This window comes from Cyprinodon variegatus, unplaced genomic scaffold (assembly GCF_000732505.1).
Source record: "Cyprinodon variegatus isolate N-32 unplaced genomic scaffold, C_variegatus-1.0 Scaffold201, whole genome shotgun sequence".
Taxonomy (NCBI): domain Eukaryota; kingdom Metazoa; phylum Chordata; class Actinopteri; order Cyprinodontiformes; family Cyprinodontidae; genus Cyprinodon; species Cyprinodon variegatus.
Window position 1 is genome coordinate 334,899 of NW_015150654.1, and position 27,044 is coordinate 361,942.

The 27,044-nt window shown below is 37.2% G+C and overlaps 1 protein-coding gene across 2 annotated transcripts in view; it reads right to left on the reverse strand.

Moving 5' to 3' along the window:
* The window catches only part of ntrk3 (neurotrophic tyrosine kinase, receptor, type 3), a 340,701-nt gene that overhangs the window by 273,601 nt on the left and 40,056 nt on the right, over window positions 1-27,044 (reverse strand). For both annotated transcript variants that reach the window (XM_015379852.1, XM_015379851.1), the window contains exon 2: window positions 6,198-6,272. In XM_015379852.1, the coding sequence (XP_015235338.1) occupies window positions 6,198-6,272 (75 nt within the window). The remainder of the gene's footprint in view (window positions 1-6,197; window positions 6,273-27,044) is intronic.

The following is a 27,044-nucleotide window of genomic DNA, read 5'->3' on the forward strand; positions in this document are numbered from 1 at the left end:
TAAATTTCTGTTAAATTAAAGCTATTTTCAAATACCATTGTTACTCTTTGTTGACAAGTAAACTTTTATACTACCCTGTTCTGAATCAAGGGTGAAATAAATTTTGGATTGAACTAGATTGTACCTAAATAAAGCAGAATCTCTAAATGCCCTTAGATTACACTTGTTGGTTAATGATTGAAAAAAAGCCAAATTTTCTCTATCTCTAATAAAAATAAGATCTATATGGAGCGTGGAATACAATCAAAATATCACATCATTTTTGACTATTATGAAGGTATATAACTATGAACATTACTGTATAGAGAGTGGGATGGCAGAATTAACACAAAGCCATTAAACAGTCAGCATATGTGGGAAGAGTGTGGAAAGCACAAGGTGGTGACCTCCTAAAGCTGTAGAAGATCTGTGCATCTGTTTGGCCATTACAGTGAGAACAAGGCCTGGTTTTTATTAAGCGAGGACATTTTCCTCATCCTCAAGGGCTATTTTGCCAAGGGTTAGGTTTAGGACTTTGGTGTATATTGAGATCAAATTAGGGTTGGGATGAGGTAAACAGTGGTACTATTAGGTTTATCCAGATATCCCAAGCGCTATATTAATATGATTACATTTATAGGAGCAAAACATGCGGAATGAATGCTTAATTTAATATGACATAATTAAAACTCACCATCAGCATCAATCACAAATGTGTCTGCCCAAACCTTTTCTTTTTGTTGTGGGTTTTCGTAATAGGTATAGTTAGGATCATACTAAATTGGTTTGTTTTCTACTTCCAAACTCAGCATCTCTTCATCCATGCCTGCTATAGGAGGTTTCTTTTTAAGTTGTGAGAGGCGCTCTTGGAAGGACTGGATTTGATTAAACTTTTAAGCCTCCCAGTTTAATATAAATATTTTGATTGAGATGACAAAGCTTCCTTATGTGCCAATACTTTCCATCCAATAATTTAATTAAACACTATTAGTTTTGGGGAATATGTAAGAATTATGTTCAAATTTGTAGTTACCGATCTGTCAATAACCGTATTCTAATTTGACAAACAGGAACTTCTGGAAAAATATAGTTTGGCTCCATATTTTGACGGTGAAGGATGGAGAAGACGTACGTAGACGGTGACGTTCAGGGGAGTAGCGTGGATGTGGAACAGTTGTCATCAATTAACATGACTGCAAAAGTGCCCTGCACGACGTACATGTGGAAGGCATGGTGTCTGCGGGTTAGGGTTGTTGTCAGGTTTAGGGCAAAGAGAGGGTTGAAAATGACTAGAAAACAATGGAAGTCACCAGCACTCAAAACATGGTCCTCACTACACAAAGCGATGTGGGAGTGTGTGTGTTGAAGCTGCCTTAGATGAACATTGTTGGAGTAAAGTGATCTATGACCCAAACTGAAACTTAAGCAAAAAAAAAAGTAAAGAAAGGAGCTACAGAAGCTGATGTCAGATTGGATGTAACATTGCTAGAGTGTGTGTAGTCATATCTAAACCAGTTCTGTTTGTTGGATGCCCCTGAAACTAGAAAAGTCAAAGGTAAGTTTTTAGTCCTCAAGGGTTTTTGGCATTACGACGGTCTGACAGACTTAAAAAAAAAAAAAGGATCTGAGAGAGAGTTTAGCATCTGGTCATTTAACAACACAATTTGCCCCTTGTTTAACTTGCTTAAATCTTTACATTTTCCTGCTGTTAAAATATACTCGTGGAGGGTAAAATCCTGACTTCCTGTTTTACTGTCTATACCACCCACCTCCAGTTGCCATAATGACAAAATCATTTCTTATCGCAGTTCCAGGGGTAAGAGAAAATTTGAAAAAATTCAAAGAGAGATTTTGATATTTATCTGATATAAATCAATTTAAAATAACGTCCATTTCTAGCATCCTTGTTATAACTTTCCTTTAAGTAGCCCTTTCTTCAAGTTATTAAAATAATGCCTTAAGAGTAGGTCCACAAAAACTTCTTAAATCATAATGTGACTACAATTTTACTAGGTGGATACAGCCCAATATAATTTCCCCTTTTGTATTTTTAAATAAATATTATAGTTAGGTTTAATCAAAAAATCTACTAGAACAGCCTTTCTACATGAAGATAACATTTTGAGTTAAGCTGCTAGCATTTCAACTCCAAATAGGGTTTGATATCGGAGCAATAATGTTGAAAATAAACGAATCAATAACAATCATGTTAGCTCTGCAGATGGTTGGGTATAATTTGCCTCGTGTTGAAACGTAATATCTGTCTTGTATTCTAAAGATCTGCTCATTGTATAACAGGGGCAACTTTTTTTTCATTTTCATTTTACTGCCATAAAGACGCTGATGAGGAGGTTGAAAGTAAAACGAGCTGACAGTAACTCTTTCCAGCTTCGTTCTTCTGCACTGCTTACAGCCCAGAAAGGCAGCATCACAACAGGCTTGTGGAGGTGCGCCGCGTCCCCAGGATGAGGCAGCAGAGGGAGTCAGCGGTAATGAGAAAAATGCTAATTTAGTGGTGGAGATATTGCACTTGGCCTCCCTGATGAGGGATCAGGGGAGAGGCCAGCTCTGACTGTGGAGGGCAGAGAAGAAGATGGTTCTTAAAGTGTGTGTGTGTGGGTATGTGTGTGTGTTTGTGGTGGGCGTGGGGGAGATTAACTGGAAGAAGAGGTCTGAAAAGCAAGCTCCTGGAAACAGTGGCAATTGTGGATGCGAAGCAAGAAAGCAGCATCACCTGTCTTAAAAGTTAAAGGATTAGACATGAAGAGCCTTAACGTCTCTAGGCATCCTTGATTTAATTTCCACTCCTTCCTTTTAGCATTATTTGATCAGCTGCTACCCAAAGCAGAAGGGCTTCTCCCCCAGTGTTCCACTGGCATGAATTAGGGGCTCTTTTAAACTTCAGCTCATGTTAGCAACAGCAATACCCCTTTAGCTTAACCAAAATATTCATTTTCTCCTTATTATTAGTTTTTGAACATTGTATTTATCCAAATTAAATCATAACTTAATTATCTGTTTTGTATAAGTATGTTTATCATGTAACTCCGTAAAAATTCAAAAAATATCCACTGGACTTGGTTTCCAAGATTTGAAGACGTTTCGCCACCTATCCAGGAAGCTTTCTCAAACCAAGTCCAGTGGATATTTTTTGAATTGTTACGGAATGACTATGACCTGGATGACTGAGAACCTTCATCAGCATATTTATCATGTAACAGTTCCAATTCCAAAATAGATTGTTGTATGGGAAGTTAATGCCTTTATTTATTTATTTATTGTTTTTTATAGATAGCAGTTAAATGTGACATAAGTACAGTATATGTACTTAGTTTATCTCAAAATAACCCCCAGTGTAACCAAATGCCATGAGAAATCATCTATGTAGAAAATTTCTACTTGTATGTTGCTTAGTCAGTAAAATAATAGATTTTCTGTGGGAGGCCTGAGGGGTTTGTTAGAGAACAGCAGTGGACAAACAGCTTCATAAAGAAAGAAAGCAGAAAGGCCACATTAGAGCAGGGTTAGGTCGCGAGACACGAACCTATGTTTTGATCTTCTCACGGTAAAATTCAAGCAAACACTTAAAGGCTGAAGGAATATTGTCAAAACTGCAAAACTACCTAAAGGTGTTTGCATAACTAAGTCCAGGCAAGGAAGGCCCGGCCAAGAGGCCCATAGTGATTCTACGGAAACTGCATGTGTCCACAGTTCAAGCATGAAAATTTGATAAAAAAAGTAATATGAAATCCAAAAATCTTTATGAAAGAGTTTAATTTAAATAAAGTAACAGGACCATTTTCAAGAATTCAGATAGGAAACAAAGGAGACCAGTGGAAGAAAAAGCTTTGATCAGATGAAACTGAACTTCTTCACCAGATTATTCCCAAAACTTTTTAAAAGTTAAAAAAACAAAACACTGGACTTTGTTTTCCAAGTTTCAAGATGTTTCGCCACCCATCCAGGAAGCTTTCTCAATTCAAAATGTCTGGTGTAGCTTTTGAGTTCCATGCTTGGAGGAGCTGGTGGACTGGTGCAGAAATAAAAGCTTGGGCCTCAACATGGAGAAGACGAAGGAGATCATCTTGGATTTCAGGAAGAACTGGCCTATCCATGCTCCACTGGTCATCAACAGCTCAGCAGTAGAGGTGGTCAGCAGCACCAAATTCCTGGGGGTGCACATCACAGACACCCTCACCTGGACTTTAAACATCACCTCACTGGTCAAAAGGGCACAGAAGTGCACGTACTTCCTGTAGAGGATGAGAAGAGCCCACCTGCCCCCACCCATCCTCACCACCCTCTACAGAAGCACCATAGAGAGCGTTCTGACCAGCTGTCTCACAGTGTGGTGTGGAGGCTGCAGCACCTCAGACTGGAAGAAAGTGAGAAGAGTGGTGAGAACAGCAGCGAGGATCATCGGGGCTCCTCTTCCCTCCATTAAAGACATTTCATTTCATTTCCAGTGCTGTGTGTCCCAAGCCCATAAACCGTGACCCCTCACACCCCCACCATGGACTGTTCTCCATGCTGCCCTCTGGGAAGAGGCTTTGCAGCATTCCATGCAGGTTCCAGCAGATTCTGCAACAGCTTCTTCCCTACCACCATCAGACTGCTGAACTGTTGAGCAAACTCTAAATCATGACACAGACTCTGCATCACACTGATAACATCAAACTAAAAATACTGCATATTTGCACCATATATATTTATGCTTTGAACTTCCAAATATCAATGTGTTTCCTCCCACACTGTTTACATTTGATCACTGCTGCACTTTAAGGAATTGAAATGTTAATTCACTCCCTGAAAAGCTGTACTAAATGAAATTTTGTTTTGTATACACTGAATACAACATAACAATAAATCGAAATAATAATAATAATAGAATAAATAGAATGGCAGAAACAAAAAAAACAGGTCCGTCGTTTTTGGCCTTCAATACCCGATACTGGCCCTTGCCTCTGAAAAGGGAGTTGTTAGAGTTGTTGTTGGCCTGGCTGACATGGCGAGCTGTTTTTCGGTCCCCTGCACAATCCGATGAGGATTTTGATAGTGGGAAGGGATCAACCATTGTTGCATTGAAGGTTTTTGAAAGCTTAAACCTCTGTTTAAGGTTGGTTTTTCTCTCTTAACATAAATTACTTCCTTCACACCGCTCTCAAACCACGTCTTCTTTGTCCAAAATGTGAACATTTTGGTTCTCAAACAAGTGTTCTTTGTCCTTAAGGTGTAAGTGGACAGCAGAGTCTTGTCCATAGGAGGTAGGTCTCCTGTGTTGAGCAATCCGTCTGTGGAGAGGTTGTTTGGCTTCTTAAAGATCAGAGGATTCCTCACTGCACCGAACTGCATACACCACTCCTCTCATCTGGGGTTTTGCCTTTACGATGCATCAGTCTTTGTCTCAGGGTCTTGTCTGGTTTGAAATGAATCAAAATCCCAGTACATTTCAAAGTTTCCAGTGTTTTGTTTTTAAACTTATAATTTTGTTGGAATAACTATGACCTGGATGACTGAGAATCTTAACCAGCATACAGCAGATTCTGTTTTGCAACCTCCCCAAATTGAAACGTAATGGCAGCTCCCTCCTGTATGGATACTTCTCATCACTAAGGTAGATGGTCAATTGTTGGGATTATAGATGGTGCTAAATACAGAGTACTCCTCGAAAAAAATATCTTTTAAAGCTTGAAAAAGACTTGAAACTTAAGTAGAGGCTTATGTTTTTGCAAAATGTTGACCCTTAACTAAATCAATTTGGCAATCTCTGGCAAGGCCTAAAACTATACTCTGTGTTTTCAGACATCACCCTTCCAAACTAAGAGAGCTTGAATTACTTTGTAAAAAAGGGATTGTAGATGAATTCTGTGGATTATCAGAGCTGTTAGCAACATAGTCTAGACAAATTTTCAGCTGTGTATCAAAAAAGTTTCCTCATTTACTTGAAAAGGCTGAACCCAAATACACACCTCACTTTTTACTTGCTAAGTTTTCTGAAAGCCATGTGTCTTTCTTCATCTACTCCACAAATATCTACTTCTCTGTGGAAGTCCTTCACATAAAATCCCAAACAAATACACTGAAGACCAACCACTGTGCACATTCTATCTCCCAATCCAGACTGTAGTGCTTGAATAACATCGAAGTGTCGGTTTTTCCCCCTGTATAAACACCACCCTAAACCTCCTTCCCCACAAGATAAAAGCATCAACACTCACAGTCTCTGTAGTCCGGTGTAGAGCTCCATATCGACGTCTCTCAGAGTTTGCAATCCCGTCCAGTTCTCTATGTGTCTGCAAACAACAAGAAAAGAGGATCGTAAATGAGACATACCTTCTCATCTGAGACAGAAAAAAAAACAACCAAGAGAAAATGATGGGGAAAAACAGTTTTTCAAAGTCCCCCGCTGTAAATTAACTGGCTGCGTTTTGTCAAAAGTTTTTAAATCCATATTCATTTATACTGCAATAATTGGAACAGCTCTGACAGAGTGCTCTCTGCTGCCCTCTGATAGATTTAATTGCCAACAGGCAGCTTCTGAAGCTTAATCTATGTACGGGGAAATAGGGGGTGGGGGTGGACCAAATAAACACTGCAGATGGCTTTACTTCTGTTAACAATGTCAAATTCCATAGTAAAACTCTTTCTGTATATCTGGATAAGGAAAGCGCAGTTCATGCCTATAAATTAGCTCCTGGGAAAAGGCCATTTTGAATAAAGCGTTTGGTATGGTTCTAAGAGGACAGAATGCAACAGTCCCATTGCCTTTCATAATGCTGGAATAAATAAGGAGATAAAAAGGAACATATCAAAATGGTTTATGGTTTTGGAAGAAAGAGGAAAATGTGATGGAAAGCTTAAGGTTAACGTAATCTTAAATTTAAATCAAAGGCGGGATCATAATGCTCAGTATATAACATCATTACTGCTAAGTTGAACTTCACTGACTGTATAAATCCTAACCTTAGAGGCACTTAAACAATCTATTTAAAGAAGATAAAAAGGTATGCAAAGTTTATATTTATCATGATCCTTCTTGACTCCTTAGTAGAGTTGCACATGATAAAAGATCATGAAAAAGACCTAATATGCATATTATACAGCAACGGCTAAAATTTAGGCTTTAATCAAAATTTTAAAGATACAATTCCCACAAAAGTTCTAATTCATAAAGGCCATCTTTTGAGTGTGTCACGTTCACATGACACTTATTGATATAATGTCTTAGTTAGTAAAATTATGCTCCAAATATTCATGAGAATAGAAGACTTCACATACATAATAATCCACCAAAGTTCTGTGTTCTAACACAATGAAACTGCAATAAATTCAAAAACAAAAATTCTAAAACAGAAAAAAAATAGATATGTATCAGGTGCAAATCATTTTAAAATAACAAAAAATTATCGGTTGGAAAGATGTTACTGTTAAACTTTTGATATGTTTATTTGAGCACCAGAAAAGTAGTTTTGTCTCTGTGAAAATGGAAAACATTCTTTTGCACATGTAACCTTCTGCACCAAGTACATGGTGTGATGAATAATCACGTTGTATGTTTTACTACAACACCAGTTTAAAGGAGCTAAGGATGAGAGTATTTGAACTTCTGCTCAGCATTTTTTATCTAAAAAGGGTTTTTACAAAGTACCAATCATGCGAGTATCTTATCTGACAATAAGGCTAAATTGCTTTTGTGTCCTTCCAGCACCACAGATGCTTTTATAGTTCTTGAAATCTTTTTGAAGGTTCTGGATCCACTCAAGTGTAATGAGATCAGAAAGTAAAAACGAATTGTAGATGCACAGATTAGGAGTGATCTTTATACAGGAATAAAGAAGAAATGGATGCTTCCAGTTAATTCTCTGCTATACCAAATTAAGAAAATGCTGAGGTACAAAGATATTAATTACTTAATCAGTAGTAAACAATATGATCAAAGCTAGTGTTATGCATATGCTTACAGGGTGGAATGTTTTTTTTTTTTTTTTTTTTTTTTTATCCCATGACATGGACAATAATACTTTCACTGAAGGCACATTAATAGCTGACCCAGCAGAACACATTGAATAAAATGGTTTGGCAACTCTAAGTGTCTCACACTGGCAGTGACAGTTCTGCTGTTGTGATCATTTTCAAAGAGGTAGTGTGGTGGGGGGTGTCTAAAGATTCTCAAGGGGCAATGCACAGTCCACCTGTAAGCAGAAAAGGCTGATAAATCTCACTAGGATTTATTCATTGACAGTAGTTGCTGTTCTACAGCAGACATGCTGAGGGAGGCTAAGATCAGAGGAGGGATCATCGTCCACACCCTGAGCTGCCTTCTGCTGAAAACTGGAGATCTAATCAGCAAACTTAAGATTCAAAGCATGTATTATGCATATCAAATGCACTGTTCCCATACTGTCATGTGATATAGTTTTGTTTTGATTTCACATGGTGGTTCTATTCATGTGAAAGCATGGTTTCTTTTGACAAAAAAAAAAGAAAAAAGAGGTACTTCAGTCTCCAACACATAAACAATATTGTTAGTGACAATTCAAAAGAGCAAATTATGGTTTGTCCAATCAGGCTACAAAAATTTGGCCAGACTTCAAAATTCCTAATATTATGAACAATGAATGACAATGTTAGCTGAACAATCTGAACCCCAGGGAGATGCAAATGAATTTGGAAATATTCAGTTTGATCTTGCTCCTGTTATAACAGCTATGTCGCTCTGAACCAGCTTCACCTTTTCTCAGTAGTATACTCAGTAGTATATTTACCTCTGACAGTGCTTCAAATGACATTCTGTACTTGTTTTCTCTTTTCTTTTAAAAAGTCCAGGAAATGTTTTCTGTGGCACAGGTCAGGTCAGGTCAGGTAACTCAGCCAGATTGCCCTCATGTTTTTGGATTTTCAAGCAAGTCTTGTAAAGAGATAATCCCAAATTCATTACTTAGGTGAAGGGTTGGGTTGGTAGTACCTCTGTTTCTGCCACAAACCCTCCCACTGAGAATAATCACAAAGAAGGACCTTTCCTATTATCTGCTGTGAAATGCTGTTGGCTGATTTATCCATGCAAAGAGGGGTTAAAGTAAAATTTGTGTGGTTCTTCCTCATCTTCGTCCTTTGACCTTTTTAGGTTCTGGTCAATCAATCAAATCAATCTAAATGTTTAGTGTAAAAAGTGTTTAACATACCGTAAGGTAACCAAAGTGCTACAAAAGGTTCTAGAGAACTTCTTCGACTAAGTAATGGAGCTATCTCCCATATGACATGTACAAGATGTGCTTCAATTTATTTCCACTAACACAACCCCCCAAAGACAGACCATTCAATAAAAAAAAAAATTAAAAAAAATCAATATTCTTAATGGAAAAACTGCAGTTCAGGTTTGATTAGTCAAAATATTTTACCTTTAATAAGAGTTTGAGAAATCACCCTTCATATTCCTTTGAAAATAAGGAAATAGTCTTTTAAGTTCGCTCTGATTGGACACCAAGTATTACCATAGCTTTTTTGCTGTACTTACACAAAGATCTACATTCGCCTCTCAGAGGAGTTTCTTCTTCTTCTTTTTCATCACAGCTCAGCTTTTACATTTTTTTTCGTTTTATGTTATTCAGACATTTGGGTTTTAAGTTTTCATTTTACTTTTACTTGTTTATGCCAGCGTCCCACCCAAATCCCACGACTATAAAACGACAACTATAAAGACATGCTTTATATCATAATGAGGTGTTAAACCAGATTTTCAGTTAATTGATCATCTTTGTATATGTGAGTAGGTGTTTCCAGATTTATTTATTTATGCATGGTTAAAATCCCTGATCAAATTTTACCAAAACATTCTGACTCTCAAAATCTTTTAGGTATATTCTAAAACAAAGGTATTACAGTACACCTTTGAGATGTATCTTTGCTTTAACAGACCAAAGTCAAATAATCTGGTCATTGGCAGGACTCTGGAGAATGACTGCATACTCAGGAGGCAATTCTGCAATTAGGCACATCTAAAACATGCTGGGCACCAAATTGCGATGACTGGGATTGGATCCTGCCACCAAAAGATAAAGCTTTCTATGTTTTGGGGAGGAAAACTAACAAGAAAACCAAGAACTGAAGACTTTGTGCAATATTGTTTCTACAAATGAATCCGCATTGAATAATCATGTTCATGAAAGTGATACATTGCAAAAGTTCTGAAATTTTAGGAAATGAAATATAGTTTAAAAATCCATCAGAACAGTTTTGCTTACTTTCCAGTTATGTGTGCCAAAAATGTGCTTAATTCAAATCAGTATTGAGCAGAAAACAGATAACTACAGTAGTCAGAGTTAGAAGTTGCCTCATCAAAAAGATAACTGAGTTAGCAACTAAGTTAATGCCAGATCAACTAGTTGCACAGCAAAGTAATAATACAGTTCCTTTTTTTATTTCAATTCAATTCAGTTTATTTATATAGCGCCAATTCACAACAAGCATCATCTCAAGGCACTTTACAGTTCAAAAGATCATACAGCCAGATTGATTCTAAGTTTTCTATCTAAGGAAAACCAGTTGTTGCATCGACTCATTGACCTGAAGGCAATTCCTCACACTAAGCATGCAGGTAGTGACAGTGGAGAGGAAAAACTCCTTTTTAACATAAAGAAACCTCCATTAGAACCAGGCTCAGTGTGAGCGGCCATCTGCTGAGGCCGACTGGGGTTCAAGGAGACAGAAGCAGAGATACAAAAAGCAACTGTAAAAGGCGGCCCCTTCCAGGAAACACACAGTCATCTCAGTCATGGCAACAGCAAATAAGCTTTTGTTTAGTTTTCCTTCAGCCCAACTGCCTCGAATGCTACCCTGTTTGTTGTTCCTTTTCATTGATAAAAAAAATGAAGTTCAATGATTTTTCTGTTTCCTTTACATTTCAATCAAATCATAAAAACTATTTTGTTAAAAGCAGGTGTGGAAACTCCATTTCCAGGAAGTAAAAAGCCTGTACAGAGATTAATTCCTAGTATCATTTGCAATTAAAGCTTCACAACATAGACAAAGCTAATCACCTGGGTAAGTGAAGATGGTGAAGAAAACCGAAGCAGGGTTTTTACTTTCTAGACCTGGATTATTCACCTCTGGTTAAAGGCTTTAATTCAAATAAACCAAAATAAATGCATCGAGTGCTTGACTTCATAGGATTGTTAGGTTTATTAGCATTAATGCTTATAAAGCAACAAAAAACAAATACAAAAGTATATGTTAGAATTAAACAGAAGAAAAGAAGAAGAAAAACAAACAAAAGCTAAAAAATATAAATACATTTTTTACTTTCAGTATTAGAGTGCAAAAAAAAGAAAATATACATTGTTAGTTAATTCAGTAAAACTGAATTATTTTCTTGGAAAAGCATTTGGTTGTCGGTGGTGCTAACATATTGAGATGATGTGATGGGCTCTTTTAAATTAGAGTTGCTAGTAACATGGATATCACAAGAACTTTTAGCCTTTGACTCCAACATGAGCTTCCAGTTTAGGGAAGCGCTCATTAAATCTACTGGGACCTTCATCATTCCCTTACATCTCTTTTCTCTGTATTTCTGAGCAACCAATGGCGGCTCAGCACCCACCCACATTATGGCTCCTCAGCCAATCAGGGTCACATATGCCTCTGCTTAAGGGATCCATGTTAAATTGTAAGTAACCTAATGGCACTACTAGTAAAAGGAAAGTAATTAGTTAGATTACAAGGTCAACAAAAAAAATAAAATTTTTACTAATATAATTATTATCCAAGCTTTTTACTCTAACACTGATTCAAAGTAATAATAAGTCATAAGTAATATCAAACCAATCAAGATCACTAACCGGACAGTCGGCTGCTTTTTCAATAAATTTAACATTTGCAAAGAGCAATCTCAATGATTTCTTATTTCTCATCAAGTTTTTCTATACATTTGCAGATCAATGGAAGCTGCAGCACCATAAAACTAAAAAGTGCAATAAAGAAAACAGAAAGCAGACAATGAACAGGCCTTATCATTAAGATTCATTGTGGATTTTATTGAATTAAAGATCATATCAGAGGTTTTGACTAAAAAAACAGAAGAAACGAGGAGAAAGAAATGGAAAGAAACCAAAGATAAATTAAGGCCCTGTTCATAATAAATCTTGCCACAGGGCAGCCAGCAGCAGTGATATTAAATGTCATTACTTTCCCTGCTTCTCCACCTTGCTGACTGATGAATTAAATTTAAACAAGTGAAAGGCTGTTTGAATCAAAATATATGAAAGGTCTGTGAAACATTAAGGAAAACCTGAGGAAACAGCCAAATAAAACAAGATTAGCACTATTAAAACCTGTAGATGCAGACCTTGTTGTTGTAAGATGATATTATGGCAATATTTACACCTTCTACAGAGAATGTGATACAACTAGAATTTTAAGTAGTTTCATATTTATTTCTGCAAAGCATTTATGTACAAACTTTCATCCATTGTGACTAAAAATACAAATATAGCAGCTTTCATCAGGCACATTAACCTAAGCTATAAAATAGACCAAATCCCTGATACAATATTACTACATGACTGGAGAAGCATAATTTATGCAAGAGTAGATTTTTACATGCAGGATGGCTTTCTGCTCCATGATACAATTTAACACCATCCTCATTTTCATGAAGCTGCTGTCAACAAACAGCCAGGAGAAAACACACAACGCCTCCCTGTGGACCTGATCACGTTGTCTTCTCAGAGCCCGATTGTCCGCGGCACGCTGAATATGCATGTGGATTAGACTGCTGTGAAAAAATAAACATGAATAACAAAGGTACCAAAGAGCTGAGTCTCTCTCCTGTTTATCCCCAGGTTTCCTCATAGGATGCAGAAAGGAAACAGCAGTAAAGTCAAAATCATTAAAAAAAGGTTTTGGGCTACTTGGGTTTTTGTTGCAGCCATTGGAGCAAATTAGCTTATCCTGATTTCCAATTAACAGGTCAAGACAATTATTAAATTACCTCTACGCTGGAGAGAGTAGTCCTCCAAGAGGGGAGGTTTCGAACAAAAAGAAACATTTTCTTGACAACAGGATTAGAAATTGTCTTCCTGTCATATGTTGGTCTCTTCTGTTATCTGACTCTAAATGATTTGTTCCAGACGCTTTATTTTATGATCCTGTTTTCTTAAAGAGCCTCTTAAATGCATTTCCAGTGATGAGGCCACATTAGTTACTGCTACACAAAAGAAATGATAGCATCAGAACAAAGTGTTCAGGCAGATCCACCAGCCTGCTCTCTCTCAGACACATAGCCTCTGAAATCACAGCCATCTTCCATCTGTTTCAGAAAATGGCCTCCAACAAAGTACATGGCGAACTGGGTGGCATGGTGGTTCAGTGCTGGAGGAAAACACCCTGGAACCAAACAGTAACAGATTCCATCTCAGCAACAGCCATCTGTTATGTTCAAGGGGCCCTGGGCGACACAATGAACCCTTACCTGCTATCTTGTCCTGAGCTTCTGTGAGTGTAATCGACAGAAAAATGGGAGGAAAAAAAAAAAAAAAAAAACGGCAAATCTGTTGTCTTGAATTGTGTGATTCACATAAAATGGCTGAACTACTACTGTATAATATCCATTTTTATTTTTATTTTTTAAACTATCATCTGTAGGCAATGGAATGTTTTGCTGTCTGTTTTTTATCACATTTTTTGGACTCTAGAAAAAGAAAGGGGGGTGGACACGGGAGAGGGGGTACTCTCTACACACATAGTATGTAGCTATGTAAGATCTTCACTATGCNATCACATTTTTTGGACTCTAGAAAAAGAAAGGGGGGTGGACACGGGAGAGGGGGTACTCTCTACACACATAGTATGTAGCTATGTAAGATCTTCACTATGCAACATTTGTGTGACAGAGCTATTACCTATCAGGTAAAAAAAACAACTTGCCTGATGAAGATCTGTGACAAAGAATTATAGGAAGACAAAAAAATTAATCCCAATTTTCCTTTTATACAATTTGGGAGGCTTTTTTTTCCTTGCACTCACCTATTCCAGATATAAATTTGCAAAATGTGTTTGAATTATAGGGGCTGCTCAGTGGAACAGTGGGTAGCACTGCTGCCTTGCACTAAGAAGGTTCTGGGTTCGCTTTTGGCCTGGCGTCTTTCTGCATGGAGTTTGCATTTTCTCCCTGTGCATGCATGGGTTCTCTCTGGGTACTCCGGCTTCCTCCCACAGTCCAAAAACATGACTGTTAGCTTAGCTGGCTTCTCTAAATTCTCCTTAGGTTTGTGTGCATGAATGGTTGTTTGAATTATGCTGGATTCTGCAAAATTACTGTGATACATCTAAAAAATCTCTTCCAAGCCTCCGAACAGTTAACAGGTTCCAATTGTTTCATGAAAATCAAGGAGCATGGAATACCAGTTAAAAAAGCCACCCATGGCAACTCAAGGATTCACAGCTCAGCATATGACCATCTATGGAAAACTCTTTTGACAGGTTAATCTTTAGTTGTGCACTCCACAAATTTGGCTCTTACATGTATGAAAGTGTGACCTTGAAAAAGTTATAAAACATATTTTTTTCATACAACCTAGGCAGATATAGCAAATATGCATCGAAAGGCGCCCTGGTCAGATGGGACTAAATTGAACATTTTTGCAGAGATTGTGTGTTGCAAGGCATGTTGATGACAGCATCATGCTGTGGTTAAACAAGTCAGAACTGCAAGAACACAACCTGAAGTACCAGTGTAAGCTTGTTTTTACACCAAATATCAAACCATGTTTTCCCTTACTGATTAAAAAACAAATAGATATACATGTACATGCATATCTATTATACATGTAAATAAAATACCAACGACAATCAAGTAAACTCTCCTTCTCATTTATGGAAAACATTCCTTTTTACTATCTGCTTTTTGGGGTTTTGTGAATTCGTTTTGTTTGCTGGTGACTAAATTGTAAAATGACATGCTGTTCTGGATCCAAAGATACTGAAAACGTAATCAGTCAGGAAATTACTGAGATCTTTAGGAGACACAATGAGGTATAAAAAGTGAGAAAATCTAGTTAAAGGTATGGCTGACAATTGTAGCAAGGCAGCATCCTGAACCTGAACTGACTACTAGAACAAAAAGGTAGCAGAAAAGAAAAAAGATTGGTTTTAAAAACAGGTCAGCATTGAGTATTCACCCGAATCACACAGAAACCATCCAAACATCTGAGATGCACTATTAAAGGGCCTGAATTCATACAAGTAGAAATAAGACATGACAAGAAACCTGCCAAAGGTGCACAAATTTAGACAATTTCACTGCAAATTAATCTCCAGCACACAAACTGTATGTCTGCCATTTTCCGACGATGGGAACACCTATGCATGCATACACCAAAATGGTCTTACCTTTGCCAGGTTTTTATTTTATCCTATTTTCACAATGGAAAAAAACATTTTGTTAAAAAAAAAAGGTTTCAAAAGCAAAAACAAAAAAAACCCTTTAGTAGCATTAAGTGTTTAATATTAATTGGATACTTTTACTTTCTCCTCAATAGTTGTGAACGAAAATCCAAAGACTCCTCTAAAACCATTATTAAGTTTAGACTTTTATTTTTGGACTACTTTCTTAGCTGCAGCGTTTTAATCAAGTTGCAGTCAGACAATAGAGACCAAGATGATGTTTTCTGAGCCCTTCTGTTGTAACTTGCTACTCTGGGATAATTGTCTTATAATAACTTAATGACAGCTTTGTGTCCATGTGATACGGCTGCATAATAAGCCCAAATCATCAACCCTCCACCATCTTCTAATTGTTCTGTCTCTCTTTCTGTAACAAACTTTCAACCAATAAGCAATAACCAGGCTTCTCCAGCACTTCATGGCGTGCTGAAGAGGAACTTCTAAAACCTTTAGGACAGTAGGCACTGAGGACCAGGGCCGGGGACGAAAATATCTCTCTTCTCTGGTCTCATCTCTTCAAACTACTTGTTCCAGAATGCTTGTAGATGTCTAATTTGTGCTGACATGTCCCTTTTGTACAGGAGACCCTATCTTCTGTAAATAATACCAAGTTAACAAACCTATTTTTTTGATTATCCAATAATGAATTTAACAGTACAGTCTGTTCTTGGCTTGATTTGAACTTTAGAAATTATGAACTTCAAACAGGTCTATCTTATCAATCAATGCTTCCAATAAATATCCAATAAATATTTATGATAGAAAGGAAATAAATAAATAAAAATTGTTTTGAAAATGTCAGAACTCTTTCTAAAATGGCAGTAGGTAATGACTGCTGCTCTATGGTCCTTCCTTGTGTCTTTCTGACTTGGCATTGTCTTAAAACATACCTGTATAACAGCAATGACTCTTAAATACTGTAGTGAGGGATACCATCCAGGGCAGGTGTGTCCAAAGTTGGTTTTCATCCTTTAGACACGCCTCATCTAGGGGTTAATGAAGGCATAATGGCGGTCATAAGAACAGCCTCGCCTCCACAAACCAACACATTGAGGTAACCTGCTTGTATTGATGATAATGTCTCCTAAAGAATAACATTGATAAACTTCAGATAGAATATAAAACTTTATGTAAATGTGATTTCATCATCTATATTTGTGGCTTGATGTTATTTTTGCACATTTTCAAATTTCATGCTCTGTCTTTGATTATAGAGCTAAAACATGCTTTGTCTGCAGATAACAAATACTATTATTTCAACCTTTATTTAATGCAGGGATGTGTTAGCTAAAACCCTTTAACAAGGTTATTAATATTATATATCTCTAAAAATATGAAAATGTTACAACATCCCCATTGTTAGAGTTTATTGTTATAAAATGTTGTTAACTAATGGATTGTGGGAATCTTCAGAGTGATGGTTGGAATGAATTAAGAAAGAAAACAAGTAATTTATTTGACCCAATTTTGTTGTGATGAGAAGAAGTGACATTTGTTTTTATTATTCAAAGGGGTAGAGTGAGAAATTACCAAACTTACTAGTTTTATTGAAAATACATGATGATCAAACACTTTTATGCAAGCACAGTTTGAGGATTGTTAAGGATGAACAATGCAAGGGATGTAATTATTTTTTCCACAAGCAGCATCTCTAATTTTGTCTGATTGTAAAGGAAATGATAATACCAAATATATTTTTTTTATATCATTTAATGTTATGAGTTATTCTATATTTCATTTTTTATTGAGTAAGTCATCAATAAAATTTTCAACTTTTCTTTGTAAATTCATGCATTTTAGAATTTGTGTACTTTATTTTGGCCAAAAGCTTTATTTTTTTTCTTACTTTTTTATAACTTTTTTTTTATTTCTCACTGCTGCTGAAAAATCCCAATAGAAGTCCCAAAGCAGAGTCAGCATGTCAGTCTCACTCTTTTAGTAAGTCAATACAGAAATGGGGAACTTGCCATTAGTAAGTACTAGTCAGGATTGTGACATGACAATGTACTGTGATTAGGTAACAGAAGATATTATTTTTGATGGCACACTTTGACTAAAGACTTCCCTCTGCTGCATGGTGTGCTGTAAGAAAGATACACAACGCTCCAAGGAGCACAAACAGCAAATAGCTCCTGTTTCTTACTAATCTCCTCTGATTCTACCCATTGTTTCCAATGCTTTTGTCTGTCAGTGATTTACGACTTTGTTGGAATGATCTACAATGCTCCAGCTAAAGCTTTAATGGGAAAATGTTTAATAAAATAGAATGTCTCTGGTGTGTTCCTGGGATATTGATCTATACTCTACCTCCCTCTCTGTTTTTATAAAAGGCAAAGGAGCCCTCTTCTGCAGCCCAAACACTTCTGAGGGGGGACGCAGCAGAGGAGCAGCACTCCTCTAGATTAAAACAGCAACCAAACATCAATCAGATAACCTGCTTTTCTTTGTTTTGTTTTTCATGCCTGTTTTGGAGTGTCATTGTAAGAAAAAAATATAATAAAAATAAAATAAGAAGGACAGCGAGGAACAAAAGATAAGAGAAAACAGGAAGGGAGGCTGTTTCCCCTCAGTATTTACTACAGTCTGAAAATAAGTCATCCTCCAAAGCAATCATGAGGAAGATTTGGCATTCAAAGCTTGTAAATTGGAATCAAGCATTACAATCTCTGTGGCTTCACTCGCTGAGACAAACCAACGCCTGTTACCTCTATGCAAATGTAATCACTTGCACAGACAGACAGATGCACCAGCTTCCTTCTTAATGTACGAGCCTATGAAAATATATCCACTGTCCATCTGTTGGTCAGAATGCCAATTATTTACCAGCCTCCAACAACAATGTTAATATTCAAAGCCGAATGTCGGGTGAACAGTTTTTTCACCTTTGTTCCCCTTCCCTGGCTTTTTCATAATGATGCAACAAAAGGCTGCGTGTGAAGGCCTGGGGTTACATTCTGAAAGTTTTCATTTAACCAAGGAAGAAGTTTCAATAACTTTGTCATGAAAGAAGTAAAAACAAATTATTGATAATTGCTATTTTTTCACAGTTGTAATGAGATCTTGATTACATCTGAAAAACCACAAAATATTTCTAATCATCGTAAACCCTTTTTCAAGAAGAAATATTTAAAGATCTGGATCTAAAGGGAAGTATTTCAAAGAGCCTATATCATGCAAAAATAAACTTTTCTGTTATGAATTTCTTTTTTGTTCATATAATGCTATTCCTTCATGCGCAAAGTGGTATTTTGCTTGATCCACGCATGTCTGAGTAATCATGATAAAATTAGCTTTCTAGGTAGCTGTTTCTGTTTTCAGGAAAAAACCAGAGCCATGAATCTGCCCCCTCCTCGAAGCACCTACCTTGACCATTCTACGCCTGCCCAGTAAAGAAAATTACCACCCTCTCTGATCAACAAGCATTGGTTTCAGCATTTCTACTTAAAGTTGAGACAAAGTGGTTCTTTTAGCACATAATTTGCACAATGACATTCACTTTTTGTTGTTCTTTTTCTGTTTTTTTGAGGTCATGTCTGAAGTGCATTCCAACCAAATATGTTGGCCGTGATGATTTTCACGAGTCCCACAAGGTATTCTGCTATTCATTCAGATGAACCGTGTTCACAACCTTGACCGTGCAATTTGAAGGAGCTACAGCTGCGTAAAGCTGACACCTCACTCACATGGAAAACACTCAGCAAATAGACTGAATGGCTAGTGCTTCATTAAAATGATTGTTAAAAAAGAAAAAAAGAAAAAAAGACAAAGAAATTAATAAATAAATAAAGATCATGTGTGCTAATTTTGTTTCAGAGATATTTAATATTTTTCGTAGCTTATTCAGAGGTCAACCATCCTCCCCATTAAGCTCCAAATTAAATAAAAAATATCTATTTTTTTTTGTGCTGCTTGATTTTTGCAGTTAAAACGATCATTTTTGCTGATATGGGTTTTAAGATTTAAATTGGACGATGACATGCCTGTCCCAGGATATCGCATAACATCATATGTCATTGCTGTGTTGGTATTGAATATAACAGTGGGCATATCTCCCTATTTAGTGTCTGAAATGATTGTTTTTACATTATTCAGTTTATCCGCCTTCTAGACCCTTTAGTTTAGATCTACCTTTACCCCTGGCAAGCACAAAGCATTTCCTGTAAATCTCTCAAGCAAAGGCTAAATATAACATTTACAGACCACTGTTAAATTGTTCTCTATGCAGAGCTTTTGAGGAGGCTTGGGGAGACCATTATTTTTTTGGAGTCCCTGAAGAACTAAAAAAGTAAATCACTTTGGTCCATCCAGAGCTGCTTCTGGATGATGTTAAGATTCGTTCGTCCGTCCATGTAGATATACCCACACAGAAAGCACAAGTGGTGAGTAGCAAGAGACTGAGGTATGAGCAGGAGAAAAAGGAGGATGACGAACAGGTCTTCTATGGCTAAATTAAAATGGTGTATTTAAAATCCACCTAAAAACCTGTTCACAGCATCTCTTACTTCATCCTTTGTCAACATTATGTCCTATATATTCCATCTTAACTGAAAAAGCTTTGTCTCGGCTGTAATTCTTCAACCTACATCGCAACCACAACCAGTCCCTGATTGGATGCTGAGATGCGATTTCCCAGGAGAGTTAAGATTTTTAAACTTTATGGCTCATCACTCTACTCTCTCCAAGTGGTTGTTTTAAAAACACCTTAGTTCTATGGAGTAGTACAGGCTGAGAGCAGAGCAGTGAACACTGTCACAGCATGGGATTCACTACTGTGATTTGCATAGGGAAACTATGTAAACCCTCAGCCCTCACCACAGACACTGAATGGTCTGAATGCACATTAAGACATGAACATGTCAGTTTTTATTGCAAGATGTTCGTTAGGGCTTCCTAAAGAAGAGCCTGATACCCAGAAATGGAGTAATACAGCAACCCCATGAAATGGGTAGGACCATATGGAGTGCAGTGAAGACAAGTATTTATTTTCTGGGTAGGAAGAAAACAACTAATGCTCAGATACTAATAAATGAATACTCCATAGTACCAAAAGAAATATAATATCATTTCTATACTTATAGATGACTTTGGAAGGCTTTAAAACTCTGGATATAGGACCTTTACACCTGACACCCTATATCCATGTCTAGACTCATCTTTTGATGACAGACAGCAAGAATGGAAAGTTATTAAAATGTTGTCAGGTTGTATGATGTGAATACCTGAATGCGTCTCACCCCATCCATAATCATGAGCAACTTGAAACATGGCAAAATAAGCATATTTTTAGCTAAGTTTAACCCTAACTTTGAATATAGCTTTTAATTACAGCTTCAAAGGAAGCAATGCTATGCAGATGAGAGGGAGAAGACAGAAATTAAAAGAAGCATGAAGTAATTCTCACAAGGAAATCAATTCAGTCAGTGACCTTGAGGTTTAGAAGATAAGAATTCCCCCCATGTGTAGAACAGCAGATCTCCCCAAACTGCATTTCCTAAAAACAAGTATCAATGTCAGTGTTTCCCTATGTGGTGGCCACATGGTTAGAGAACCAGGTGTTTAAGTCTCAAACTGACGATTTTTGCAGCCTCTACAGCACTCAAACTGTCTCTTTGGGTCCCTAAGCAACATACTTGCCCTCAGATTGCTCCTCATGTGCTGCTCAGATTGGCAGCACACTGCTCCCTAATGAATGGGTTAAATGAAGAGAACAAATTTCCCCATTGTGCTTGGCACCAACCTTTAAATTAAAGTGCTATGTTTCCTGTAGCGGACAGACAGGATGGTCACAAAAATGTAGATTGAACACTAAAGGAAAGTCTATCGTACCCAAGAGGGTTATAAAATGTTGATCTTTACTGTATGTCACATAGGCTATCTAATTGAGAGTGGGGGATATAAATAGGTCCTCAATGGCAAAAAAGGAGTCCCTATCACACTTACATTTTATTAAGATTCATCTAGAGTAGAACAACACGACGTAAGAGTGAAAGACATGACTACCCATTAAAGGATGCTAACAATGCTAAAGTTAACTGCATGTGTGCAAATAAAATCATACAGAAGTATTATTAAAATCTTGCTTCTTCTGATTCATTTAAGCCTATTCTATAGAAACTAGCTGGGTTCTATCATCTAAAAAAACTATTTACCTCATTGGCCCTTTTTATTAGAAGTAGGGTGCAATATTGTATAATGTCACATATACCCTTTAACACTTATTAAAAAAAGATTTCCTACCAACTTAAGATAATTTGCCAAATGTCTTGGTGCCATCAGGACATCATTTGATAGTCATATAGGCTAACACTATATATTATTCATCAAGCAGGGATCTTCTAAAATAAGCAACAAAAGGCTTAAGAATTGGCTTCTGTTACAGGCAGCTTTCACAGCATCAGTTACAAGACAAAAACAAAAGATTTAATACAAAAATATTACAGTACAACTGACCTTCAAGCTTCATACAAACTCAATGTTAACCTTAAAAAACTGAAGTGCTGACAGTGGTGTCAAATTGAATGCTTTTTTTTTGCCTGATGACCTTTTGCTTACAGTTTTGGCAAACTCTAGAAACATTTGGCAATCCTACTAATATGTAGCTTTGTAATATATCCTTCTATCCACTCTAGATATAACCTGACATGCAGTATCAGACATTCAAAATGACCCTTCCCACTCAAACGGCAACCAAATGGCAGCCCACTCCCCTACAACTCCTAGTGGAATCCCCTCCATGAACCCAACATATTTTCCGCCCTGACTCCACCCTTTCACTGAATTACAGGGTCTGACCAGGAGATGATGCTCCTCTTTAGATCTTAATGTCCACAAATCATGATAAAAAGAATATTTTAGTACAGGGTTCTTCAACCTTTTCCAGGCCAAGAACCCCCAAAGCGATGGCGAGATGGAGCGGGGACCCCCTAATTACATGAAATTGTGTTCTATCAAACTGGTCCTATAGTCACTCTATTACAGATGGAGTAATGTAATGAAAGTAATTTCTCCCTGGGATTATTAAAGCATTTCTGATGGGACAGGTGTTGTGAATGAAACGGTGCCCAGCTTAAAAGAGCTCCTGTGTGTCGCTGAATGTGTGCATTGATGCCTGAAAGACATCTTCTGCCTCGATTTATCTGTTTACTACAGTGTGTTGAATTGATGTTAATGTGTATTTAAAGACATTTCAATTAACGGAAAAAATTGCAGGTCTAACGAACCAAAACCTTCGCAACCCCCATGGTACTGCATGTACCTCCATGGACCCCTAGGGGTTGTGGACCCCCCTGTTGAAGACCGCCGTTTTAGTACAAAGATTGATGTTTAAAAATGGAATTGTAGAGGACCAGCCAAGGGCCCATCTAGGTAGGGAAATTTTAAATGGCTGCTGTTGTAAGCTAGATTGATGCTGTTTTGAATTCAAATTGAACAGCATGGGAGCAGTCTGGGAACCCTCCTGTAGAAAGAGTTCATAAAAGGGAGGGACATCCTTTAAAAGTCTTTGAGCTGATTGGATACCTGCCACCCATGTCAAGCTTTTAACCAATCACAGCAGCAGTAGCAGCTGATACATTTCACATAGATTTTTTTTTTTCACAGGGTTAACTGATAAATCACTCTTACAAAATCCGGTGGGAGGAATGCACAAACATCTCCCCATGCATAGAGGCAAAAATTGCCTCTTTTGCTTGTTTTTCAAAAATGAGATAGAGGGTATTCCAGCTTAACCGACGCAGCCATGTTTGTTTTGCTTATTTTTCACTGCTTTTTTCAATGCTTGCTTTCGCTAGCATTGACTATTGGCACCAAATTGCATAGATACTTGTTATCAGTTTTGACCTTGGATTCATTAACTTTGACTTTAAACATTGGTGGTTTTAGCTGTTTATATCCCTAATCTTAGTGTTCTGTGCTCATTAGTGTTTTGTTATTTTCCCCCATATCCTTAAGTTTATACAGTAGGAGCCAGTAAAAATTTACCCACTGTCCTTGATGGGTCCTTGGCTGGTCCCCTACAATTTCTTTTTAAATATCAATATTTGTAATAAAATATTCTGTTGTGATTTGTGGACATTAAGGTCTAAAGAGGAGCGTCATCTCCTGGTCAGTCCCTGTAATTCAGTTATAGGGTGGAGTCAGAGTGAAAAAATATGCATGCCCAGGAGAAAACGTTGGCTGGGAGTTGGAGGGGATTCCGCTGGGAGCTGCAGGGAAGTGGGCTGTCATCCGGCTGGCATTTGATTGGGAAGCGCCATTCTGAATGTCTGCTACTGTACCATTGATCCAACTTTGTTAAGAGCCACTACAACATTTATTCAAAACAACTATCTTTAAATAAGCTTTTAATTAGTCTTATATTCAGAGCTTGCCTGAATATTGTCAGAGGCTTGTAGCATGTAATGAATGCACCTTATTCAGCTACTGATTTCACTACCTTCTTTAACATACATTTTTATCCTGCCAAATATGGCTTCTGTTTTTTAATACTTCAATCTAAAAAAATCTGAGCTTAACAAAAAAAAGGGATTTGCAGTTTTTACTGTCAAAGATATGACCTTGGTTACCACTCAGATTATAGGAACAACAGTATGCCTTAAAACCGTGCTTTTATTAATTTAAAGGTCTAAAATTGATTTCCAGTGATCAAATATAAAATCCAAAGGGTAATAATGAAATGCTATAATTTCTAACTATATAAGCTCAACAATTGCTTACAGCTGGGGCAGTTCTATACCAAATTATAAACAAATGAGGAAGAACACCATGATTTTTTTAGAATTGAAGAGCTAAAATATCTTAAAAACCCCTGTCCAGTGTTTTGTCCAGTATAACTTTTGGAGGGTAATTATGAAAGCCTCAGTAAAATTACAAGCAGTGAGTTTGAGCCTAAGAGTATGATTATAATATAAAAACAGGTAGGAAAAAAATACAAAATTCCACCAGTTTGAAATATAACCAAAAAAAATAACAACTTACTTAATGTTAGGAGAAAACAGGGTTGAAAGCGACAGAGGGGTCAGTCAGGGGACCTCAAAGTCAAATGAAAAACTAACAAGGACAGTAAGGGTTGATTACTTTTGTTATTAAAGCTTTCTTGTGGACAATTATTTAGGTTTAGAGAGTAGTTTGAATTACAGGACATTTGAACAAGCATGCAGATCTATTGTAATCCTCTCTGGAGATCTACCTAATAATGCACAAATACTGGATGCTTTTCTACCTAAACTGAGCAAAAGATCCATAAAAAGAACAACATTAGGTATCCAGCTGCGTAGGTGTTTTACACCATTGTTAGCAATTAATCTATGAAAAGACTTCATTCCTGACTGCAAGAAATAGGCATATACAACTCAGATCATAATCTGATTGTTATACTGTATGTTTAATATAGCATCAGCATTTCTTTTTCCCTTTTTTCTCTATTCAGAGCACAATTTATGAAATGTGAAACTGATTGTTAGGGATTTTTGTCAGACTCTAGAGAATGATTTTTTTTTATTCTGCTTGTTAAACCGAACACTAAGAGCAGCTTTGCATTGGATGAAAATAACTGTCAGGCAGTTTACCCTTCAGTTCACTTATTCTGTGTATGTGGGCTGGAGTCACGCCAGAGCCATCAGCTCAGAGTGTTTTAACGCAGCTAATATTCCCAGCCAGGATGCCGTTCCACGGCTGCCCCCAGACTGTTCTGTGTCACTGGTTTGCCAATCCAGCCCTGGGTGGAAACTACCTAAGCCTCTGAGTGTCACTGCTCGCACAAGGCTCAGCCAATCCACAGCGGGGATTTGGCAGGGCTAAACGTCGCGGGAGCACTGGTCCGTGCTCTGAAAGGTATCAACACTTCGCACATGACTAAGCTCAAGTTTTTCTGCCCAAAATGAAAATGACTATAATTAGCAAGTCATTTTGCCAAGTGTCATTGGGCTATGATCCTCTCCAGATTTAGCTTCATATTGGAATTATTTAACTAGAGCTTAGATGGGAATGGATCTGCACTTCAGCTGCTGGGCTTTTCAAATTTGTGAACCTTTCTCTAGGGAAAAAAAAACAAACAAAAACAGTGCATTAAAACTGATAAGAAATAGTGAACATTACTATACATCCTTGACTGCATATAAAGGACATTTCTAAGCAGAGCAGTGCCCTTGCAGATCCCCATTATGGGAATCTGAAAAACTTTGTTTTGTGCTAAGAAGAAGCTAAAAGGAGCATTTATTGAGTTCTGGGTCAGTGTAGACCATGGTTAGACAATGTTCAATAACGGCTCTAAAAAAGGCTACAGTATATAAGAGGTAAAGCAATTATAAGGTAACTTGACAGTGAGATAGATTCATATGATATCTGACAATGTGCTGTTGTAGTATGCTGTCCAGTGACTAAGAAAAGAAAATATATGTAGGTTGAATGTGATTCATACATCTCAACAATATTTACAGATTGAAACAATTAGACGATAAATCGTCATGAAAAATGTAAGACAAGCAGAATTTGATTCTTTGCTTTCCTCTGTCACACACAAATGAAAAAGAAATGTGGCTCTGGAGAAAGTGAGCTCAGATCAATGCAGACTTATTTCACAACCAGTCCCCCACCCAGTGCTCTTGGTAAACACCTGTAATCCAAGTTGGCACAGCACAGGCCAACGTGTGTGCTTCAGTTATGAAACATCTGCACTTTTTCCCATTATACTATAGTGCTTTAGACCGCCTCCACCACAGCAAATTACAAAGAATATAAACACCATACAACTGGGGCTTGTGAAACAGTTCTGACTCACAGGTGCTACTGTACTCATGTAGTTACTCTGCTGAAATAAAAGAGCACCAGTAACAATTGAAATTAGCTTTTTCTTCCCTCAGAGCACAAGAAATATAAGCCTGTGAGTTTTTTCCCCCTGTCGATTTAATATTAAGCTTAAACATATTAGTATTTTCTCATTAGGTGGATCAAAGCATTGGTGCTAATGATTTTTCTTGCACAACATCAAACATGCAAGCTATGATGTGATAGCTCTATACAGCAAGTAAAAAGCAGCATGAATTCTACTGCTGAGCTTTGGTTCTATTGATGTTGCCTTTTTTAACTTGGATATCATAGTTACTGAGATATAAGTCAGATATATCAATTGCAACTGATTCAGAAGCTTCTCACTACCCCCTTCCTCAAAGTCCAAGATGGCTACCATGAGTACAAAATATAGTAGTCATAAACATTTGGTTACATTTTTAATAATTTGTATCTCATTAAATATGTCAGACATGTATTTTACAACCTTGGAACCTTGTAGCCAAAGTATTTACTTTAACAAAATTGTGACATAGTTTTTATGTGCAGATACTGTTGTTAATCTAGTAACTGGGTTAAATGAATCTCAAACACATCTGGGTTGCAACTGGAAGATTATCACGTTGGGTTTAATGCCATTCAACAATCGAGGACAGAGGTCACGGATTAGAGCACAGCGGTCAGGAAAAATTTATAAATTACTGCATGTTGTCCGACGACAGTGCTTAACTTCACTTGCGCCGCTTCTCCTGTTTATACGGTAAAGCCCTCCTGAGCATCAGGCACCAGGCTACACATGATATAAATCAGCCAATGAGCTGCTGTCAGTCTGGGTTGCTGCT